Here is a 9,212-nt window from a genome sequence, read left to right as displayed (position 1 = left end):
CAGGGGCTGTTTTCTGACCCAGAGCCAGAGAATCATTTAGCGTCAGCTAACTTGAGATGTGCTGTGGCATGCTGAAGGACACAGACAAGCCTGCAGGGAGACAGCTGAGGATGCACCACACTGACCTCACTTCCTTCTTGACTTCCCAGGTCCTTTTGGGAATGAATCTACCTGTAAGCACATAGCACAGAAAACTGTTTATATCCCATCAAAGTCTGTATCAGAGAGCAGAGATGGAGTGATTTTTAGGTGAGGACTGTGGGAAATGAAAATCACACAGAATATTAATATATGCTCCAGTGACCTGCTTCCTGACACCCAGAGTCATTCATATTTCTGTGCGTCAGCTGTAACTTATCTGTTTACATCATGTTTTAAAATAAGTGTTTCATCGGGTGAAAAGTCCTCAGTTCATGTACCCATTTCCCTAGCAGTGGACAGGTTCTGGTGTTTTCCTATTTTGAGGTTCCTATGAATATCCTTGTTAGTATTTTTTGATGTATAGGCACAAACTTTCTCTTGAAAATATGCAGCACTTATATTGGAACTCTTGAACTGGGGGCAAACACACCAGGATTGCCAGACGACACTAACTTGATTTTCTAAGTAGTTCCAACAGTCTGTCTTTTTCTGGGGCATGTGGAAGCCTTCACGACACTTGATACTTTTAAATTTGCTGGTGGCTTTGCTGTGCATTTCCATTTCCCTAGTGGTTACTATGGTTTGATATGTTCTCATATGTTTAGTCATCACTGTTTCCCCTGCCCTGAAAATACTTGCTCAGATTTCTCCCCTTTTTTCTACCATGCATTTATTTATTTACTTACATTTTAGGAGACAGAGTCTCAGTGTATACAGTGACCTTCAACTCACTATACACGTGCTGGGGATTGAAACCAGGATTTCATGTATGCCAGGTAAGCATCCTACCAGCTGTGGCACATTCCTAGCCCCTGCTTTTTTTTCTTAGTAGTTATATTTGGATAGTAACCCTGCGTTGGTTATAGCCATTCCAACTTTGTGGATATTAAAATGCACATATGCTTAAATTTAAATTCTCTATTCCAGTGTACCCCAAATAATCAATCCATCCTTTTTATATTCACCCCCATTATCCACTCCTGTGACCTCTTCATTTTTATCTTGTGTTTATAAAGTGGTTAAAATATACACAACACAGAATTGGTCACTTTAAACGGACAGTTCAGTGACAGTGTGTACATTCAAATCATCATGCATCTATCATTGCTCTCCATCATTCTTTTCTTCCTTGTAAATTTATTTTATGATTATCTGTGTGTATCTATGTGTGGACATATGCACGTGAGGCCAGAAAAAAAGGGGGTTGGGTCTCCTAGAGCTAGAGTTACTGACAGGCAGCTGTGGGTTGTTTGACATCTGCTGGGGACTGAACTGGTCCTCAGAAAGAGCAGGACACACTCTTAATTGAGGAGCCCCACTCTCGAGCCCCCTGCACTTTTAATTGATGTCTTCCCCCACCTTTGCGATGTGATCTGGTTATGTTGTTCTGAATGACTCCCAGCTCCTGGGTTTAAGCCGTTCTATCACTTTAGTCTAAACCGCAGCTACTATAGGAGGCGCCCGCCACTGTGCCCAAATCTTCACGCGTTGTTTAAGAACCTCTTGAGCACACAAACAACATAAAGACCATGCATGAATTCATTCTGAAAGTCTTATGATTTTGCCTTTCTGGAGTAGGGCTTCAACTAGCGTGAAATGACATCAGTGGATAGTAAGAGATAGAGAATGAAATTCCTCCCCCACAGACCCATGTGTCCCAGCATCATTCAGAATTGTCCATCTTTTCTCCGTTGATTGGAACAGTAGATCTGTCACATGCTGGGCTTCTCTACAGGCCTGGGACCACTTCCAGGTTCTCTAGTCTGTCCAATTAATTTGCTTATTCCTGTTCCAGCATCACCGCATTTAAAGTACTATAAGTTGATATCGGTCTTTCCATTGAAACAGAGTCCAAAGTCACAAAGATGAAATCTCGAATTTTCTTACCTTCTTTGCTTCAGAGCCATATTCTTCTTCTTCTTCTTTTTTTTTTTTTAAAAGATTTATTTATTTATTATGTACACAGTGTTCTGCCTGCACGTAACCCTGCATACCAGAAAAGGGCACCAGATCTCATTACAGATGGTTGTGAGCCACCATGTGGTTGCTGGGACTTGAACTCAGGACCTCTGGAAGACCAGTCAGTGCTCTTAACCTCTGAGCCATCTTGCCAGCCCCAGAGTCATATTCTTATCCAGCCTTTCCCAGACACTTTTTGTAGAATTTCTAAGATTCCTCCAAGAACTGTTCATACTCCTTCTCTGGTTGAATTGCTTATTGCTTGGCTTATCTTCCATAGTAATTTATTTATTTTATTTTATTTGTTCATTTCTCTTTCTTACGAGACTATGAAGTTTAAGAGGACAGAGATTTGGGGATCTTTCATTGGAAAGCACTGCCTGGCACTTAGTAGGGCTAACTGATATTTCCGGAATAAAATAAGCCATGTTGGTCTTTGGAGGGCATTTCTTTCTCCCTGTACTGCCTCTGAAGGGTGTGTTTTCTCTCCTGCTCTCTTGACCTTCACTGCTGGACTAATGGAAGCAAAGACAGAAAGAATGAGATGTTTGTTTTCAGATTTCTTTCATAGCCAACTCTCGGAAGTAGGAAATGAAGTCAGGAGGGTGGAGGGGGCAGAAGGTGGCCAAGTTCGCCTTCCTTCTGGGTCAGGCACCCTGTTGGAAAGGCTTCTTTTTTTTTGTGCTTTCCATGGCGAGGAGGGCTGGCAGGGCATAGAGGTCAGAGCACGCTCACTTGGCAAAGAACTTGGCTTTAGGGTAACATACCCTAAACTAGGGAAGAACTTACCAAGTATGGCAACCAGACTCTCTACTGCGTAAAGCCCGGTAGGACAAGCGTTCTGGAGTGGTGACGTCAACTAACAGTGAATGCCATCTGGGTTAGACTGTCTGCCGCTGGCATTGTCCAGCACAGGCACTGCACCGAGCGGGGATGATTCATGGAAATTATGCCACAAAAGGTACTTGGTGCTTTATTACAGGGTAAGCCCGGGAGCCAAGTCATTCTGGAAGGAATGTCTAAAGTTTTCAGATGAGGACTTGATGTTTCTAAGGCCAGAGCCACATTTGATTCAAACCATCTGTTTAGTGCGAAGCCGAACCCAGCATTTTACTCATCCGTCTCTTCAGTACTCATCAATCTTGTTTCATAAATATTTATTGAAGACTCTTGGGCTCCAGGAGCTGTGGTTACAGAAATGGCCCAGAAGTCCCTGGTTTTGACTCCTTATGGTTTAGTGAAAGTAAAATTGTGTTTGCATATATATCTTTTTCCCTTTGTGAGGTCAGTGTCTGTAGTCTCCTGAGAGTCTTGTTTGCCAGGGCTGAGTATTATATTAGTCCATCACTGTTGATGAAATGAATGCATGGGAAAGCATGAAAGCACCCGGTTCATTGAAAACACCTCTGAAATATCCACCTCATTATGTGTTATTGCTGCTGTGACAGGGATGTCTGCCTTTCAATTGCCTCTGGGTATAGAAAACAGTTTTTACAGTATGTAGTGATCCACATTGATGTTAGAAAATAATGGTGCTGGTCTAGCTGATAAGGCTCAGGCTATTTTGTTCTTAGGGATCAAATACAGGCTTTTAAGGGGCCGGAGAGATGGCTCAGCAGTCAGGAGCTTGCTGCTCTTCCAGCACTCAGGTTCTAATCCCAGCCCCCACAGGGTGGATTTCAGTAGTCTGTAACTCCAGGCTCTGGGGATCTGATGCCCTCTACTGGCCTCTGTTGTCCCTGCATGCAAGAGGTGCATACAAGCCAACAAAACATCCACATACATAAAGACATCAATTAAAAACAGGGCTGGAGAGATGGCTCAACCGTTAAAAGCTCTGGAGGCAGAGCCAGGCGGATCTCTGTGAGTTCAAGGCCAGCCTGGTCTACAGAGCGAGATCCAGGACGGGCACCAAAGCTACACAGAGAAATACTACCCCCCCCCAAGACAACAAACAAACAAACCAAAAAGGTAGGCTCACAACTAAAAACAAATTAAAAACACCCCCCCCCCCCCGCCAAAACCAAAATAAGGTTTTGATATGATGTAAAGACATCTATTACATGACATAGTAAGATTTTGGTAAGGTTAAACATGTTTTTCTAGTTCTTTATGAATTAGTCATACAATGACATTAGTTATTTCATATTTTAATTTTGAAGGTAGGCATTTACGGGATCATATAAAGTGACACATTTAAAATAAAAGGGGCCGTCCAGAAAAGAGCCGTGGAGTTCTTGACAAGTCACAGGTGATGGCCACGAACGGTTGGAACACGGTACAAAAATGGCCTATAGGTGTGTTTTTCTTAGGACACATCATATGTTTTTGCAGTTCATTTCCCCAAACATGAAGGTCTGCACTAGAGGGATATAAACATATAAAATAAATCTGGCATGGCGGCGCATGCTTCAGATTCTAACCCTGGGAGGCAGAAGCAGGTAGATCTTTGCCAGTTTTGCAAGAAAAATTGCTGATAGTAATAAACTTAATACTTTATAATTAATTACTTTATGAGACGTTTTTTGGTTTTTGTAAGATTCTTTTTTTTAAAGATTTATTTATTTATTATGTATACAGTGAGTGTTCAGTCTGCAGGCCAGAAGAGGACACTAGACCTCTTATTGTAGATGGTTGTGAGCGCCACCATGTGGTTGCTGGGAATTGAACTCAGGACCTCTGGAAGAACAGCCAGTGCTCTTAACCTCTGAGCCATCTCTCCAGCCCAAGAGTTTTTTCTAATAAATTGCTTTTCTTTCATTCCTGACAGTATTAAACTTTTGTGTTATATTTAGGGTAAACTTTTTCTTACTGCAAAATAATTCTGTGAGCTTTTTATATATAGTCAGACCTTTAGATTTTTTTTCCCTCTGTATAGCTTTGAGCCTTTCCTGGAACTCACTCTGTAGACCAGACTGGCCTCGAACTCACCAAGATCCACCTGGCTCTGCCTCCCCAGTACTGGGATTAAAGGCGTGCGCCACCACCGCCCGGCTTAGATTTTTTTTTTTTTTTAATTATTTTGTGATTTCCCTTCAGTTTCTGTGGTCTCCTCAGCCTATTCATGTAAATCTTTCTGCTCTGTGCTTCAGTCTTTTTTTCCCCTTAAAGGTAGTTCACAGGTTTTAGGAGTTTCTCTGGATTTGGTGGTCTCCATTGTGTATATGCCACAGAGGGGAAATGTGAACCCCACGGTCGTATTAGTGGAATAAGGACAGCGATAAAGTTGGCAGAGGGGAGCACCCCGATAGTCACTTCAGCTCCATCATTTGTTAGGCTGCCTTTGGAAGTCACAGTTCTTTTATGTGTAAATTGGAGCCAATACTAGCGCCTACTTTGTGTGGCTTGAGAACAAAAATTAACATATAGACTGCTTACAACAGGTTCTGCTACAAGGGGCAGCCACCAATTTAGTCCATCTTAGGTGGGCAGAGTTCGAATGTACTACGCGTCTCTCTCTAAAGCCTCTTTGCCAGGGCTTCTGCCTGAGGCTTTTGCAAGGCAGACACGCCACCTAGGGGCCGCGGCCTCGAACACACTGTAGACCGCGGAGGGCGGTAGGGGCTCCAAAGCTCCGCGGGAGGATGCCCACCTATCCCGCCCGCATCCCTGTGGCCCCCGGATTGACGTTTCAGGTAAATCGTGCAGGTTCCTCCACTCCCTCGAGCCTGTGCTCTCCGGTTACCCTGCGAGGGGCCGCAGGAGAAACCGAGTGCCCGCACGTGGATGCGCAAACTGACATTATTCTGGTAACTGTTTTCTCATCACAAAAACGAAGGCAGCATTGCTAAGAGAATGAGAAGTCCTAGTGTGTCAGGGACAAAGCTTGACACAGGCTGGCGCTCTCCACCTCCCCCAGCGTGGAAATGTTTGCCCTTAGCATTGCCATAGACCCAACGCCGTCTCCACGCACCGAGGGGCAGCCCATTGTTCTGGAAAACAAATGAACAGAATCCACAGACATTTGTATTTAAGATGTTTTATGCTGGGCGTTGCGGCTCGGCCCGTAACCCCAGCATTTGGGAGGCTGAGGCAGGAGGATCGCCATGAATTCCAAGTTAGCCTTGGCTGCAGTGAGAGATCCTATCTCAGAAAGATCAGACTTCCGCCAACAAAACAAAAACCAACCAACCAACCAAACACCAACCAACCAACCAACCAACCAACCAACCAGCAACAAAAAGTCTTTCAGCAAGCAAAACGCATGCAACACGTTGCCCCTTCAGCCTTTCCCTCGGATCCCGCGTAGCACCGCGGTGGGCGGGACGCCAGGGGGTGGGATCTGTGTACCACACTTCCGCTTCCGGTCCCAAATGAACTCTCCCGCCACTGGGAAAGCGCAGCTGTCAGCGCGGGCATTTCCTCTGGTTTGGTTGCTGGCTGGTTAAAGAAAATCTTGCGCGTTTATTTGGGACGGTGAAATCGTCCCAAGTTTACAAGTTGGCCTGGTGGGAACGAGTGACAGGTGATGTTTGGGGAGGCGGGGGCGGGGAGAGACGCGGCCCGGAGGCGCTGGAGCCGGGGCGGGAACTTGAGGCACTTGAATGTTCTGGGAAGTTGGATTCAGAGGATAGATTAGTAAATCTGTTCCCCAGAGTTGTAAGGTGAGCACTAAGCTTCTCATCCAGGTAGAATCTACTTTTCTTTCCATTGGTTTCAGGGCTGCCCTGCTGTGGATATTGCTCTTACTGCCCCTCCAGTAAAATCCCATTTTGGTCTTGGCTTTGCAGATATCCGAGGGTTGGCGACACAGACAGAGTGAGCAGGCAGCAGCATTTGACTTCCCTCTTGCTAAAGGGCCACCTGCATCTTTCCTAGTTTAACCCTTCCCCTCACTCACCCTCGTTATTACAGATGTACGCAGAAAATAGGGTGTCACCTAGGTATAACCACTTTTAATGGTCTATGCATGCTGTCAGTAGTGTGTGTGTGTACTTACATATCTATTTTGTTGTTTCCAACTTTCCCATCTTTTTAACATTCCCCCCCCCCCCCATCATTTAAACATTTTTTTTTCCTTTTTTTTATCCACTACTTTCAAAAGGTGGTCAAGATGCAGTTCTCAGGAAGGATTCGCAAGAAGCTGAGATTGGCAGGTGACCAGAGAAATGCTTGTTACCCTCACAGCCTTCAGTTCTACCTACAGCCACCTTCTGAAAACATATCTTTGACAGAGTTTGAAAGCCTGGCTGTCGACAGACTTAAATGTAAGCGTCATTTCAATCCAAACGTTTGTATGCTTGGGAAGTGCAGTTATGGTTTGTGGCAAGGAGTGAAGGCAGTGTGTCTTTATACAGCAGTCCATTGCGTACACACTGGAGAGCTGCTGTTAAGGGTTTGCCAGTCTATTCAGTGCTGTAGGCATATGGAGGACTACTGTTTCAGGGGGCAGGGACTTTGTGATGAGTAACATAATGTATCTACTATGTAGAGAGAGATGTAGAGCACAAGTCATATGTCAGAGTGTCCCTTCTGCTTTGGTAGAAGTAAATATTAATGCTCCTGGAGCATAAAAGTGAGAGCAACTAGCTTAGTCTAATTGAGTAAGGCTTCTTAGAGAAGTTGAAATTTGACCTGGTTTCTGAAGAAATAAGTACAAAGTAAGAATTTTCCAACAGAAGAAGTGAAGGGCTTGTCCACATCGAGGTACTGGTCTCTACAAAGGCTTGGAGCTGTGAACGAGAGTTAGGATTTTCAGTGACTGGCTCAGGGTGAGTGGAGAAGTGTGGGGATCTGAAGGCATCTTAGATCATGCAGGATTTGAGTGTGAGAAGGATGTGGCCACTGAACTGGAGGCCTCTTATCCTTTGTGTGTGGATGAAGAAGTGAATGAGCTAGACACGCACTGAGACAGATACTAGCAGATATTCTGGCTGGACTAGCCAGGAGACCGGAAATGGTTAGTTTTTCTTAGAGCAGCAGGGTCAGCGCTGTAAACACAGGAGAGAGCGTGAGTGAAGGCAGTGGAGATATGGCCATAGAAGGCTTAGCAGTGCCAGATGTTTCGTAGTGCAGGTGGCGGTTGTAAGGCACTGCTTGGCTTTGTCACTGAAGGGGTGAAATGGCAAGGGCCCAGTGAAGGTAGTGACAGTAATGGGAAGGGAAGACTCGAGAGACGAAAAGGAGGTGTCGGTAGCAGGATTTGGTGAGTGGTCGGATGTGAGGAGTGAGGCCGGAGCAGGTGCAGGGGGCTGACGTGCGTGCTTGGGTAGAAACTGCAGATGGAGATGGGCGCAGCAGGAAGAGGAGCTGGAAGTGGAGAGGATGTGGTTTGGACACCTTAATAGGATGGAGCCAGAGAAACCTGGGTTTGTGTTCAGGAGGTGATGCAGAAGATGCACATTTCTGGTATTAAAGCATGCCTTGAGGAAGTTTGAGAGGAAGGCTGGTACACGGCTTTAGAACCTTGGAATAGTTGAGGCATCTGTTCAGGATGGCTCCTTGGCATCACCAGGGAAGGAAAGCCTTTTCCTTCTCCTCCTCCTTTGCATCTTGCTCCTGTGCTGAGTGAGTCAAGGTAGACTGCAAAGCTTTTCCTCAGACTGACACAGGCCTTTCCACTCCTCAGCCTTGGTGGCTTGGTACAGCAGGAAGGATCATCCATCATTTTCCCATCTTCCCTGGTTGAGAATCTCAAAAAAATAGATTATTTTGAGGTTTTGGCACGTTAGTGGGGTTTATCCTCTTACAAACACAATTCATGTAATGTGCTGGCAGAAAACAAGATTGTTAATACTGTCATGTTCTAAGAACAGATAATTAGAGAATTGATGCCTATAGGTTTTATCTTTGATTTATTTATTTATTTTAATTATGATGGATTTATACTTTAAAAAAATTTTTTTCCCCCTAGTGCTGAAAACAGTTGAGAATCTTGGTGTGAGTTATGTGAAAGGAACAGAACAGTACCAGAGTAAGTTGGAGGCTGAGATTCGAAAACTCAAGTTTTCCTACAGAGTAAGTAATAGAAAGGCGTGGTCCTTTCAGGTCGTATGTGTCTCTGTTGCTCAGTGTAAGTTATGGGAAGAAAGGTCTTTTACTAGGCACGGGCTCTTATAAAGATGAACGGAGTTTGGACTGTTTGAAAGAACACACGGTCTGTTGAGGTGATT

General features: G+C 44.8%; 1 protein-coding gene across 1 annotated transcript in view; it reads left to right on the top strand.

The window, feature by feature from the left end:
• The first annotated feature begins 6,414 nt into the window (after positions 1–6,414).
• The window catches only part of Prim2 (DNA primase subunit 2), a 224,475-nt gene continuing 221,677 nt past the window's right edge, over positions 6,415–9,212 (top strand). Inside the window, exons 1-3 of the mRNA XM_036167828.1 lie at positions 6,415–6,565; positions 7,145–7,307; positions 8,954–9,057. Coding sequence (XP_036023721.1) covers positions 7,154–7,307; positions 8,954–9,057 — 258 coding nt within the window. The 5' untranslated portion in view covers positions 6,415–6,565; positions 7,145–7,153. The remainder of the gene's footprint in view (positions 6,566–7,144; positions 7,308–8,953; positions 9,058–9,212) is intronic.

Source organism: Onychomys torridus, chromosome 18 (assembly GCF_903995425.1).
Source record: "Onychomys torridus chromosome 18, mOncTor1.1, whole genome shotgun sequence".
In the NCBI taxonomy this organism is placed as follows: Eukaryota; Metazoa; Chordata; class Mammalia; order Rodentia; family Cricetidae; genus Onychomys; species Onychomys torridus.
Note: the sequence above shows the minus strand (reverse complement) of the source record. Positions and strands in the feature narration are given on the sequence as shown.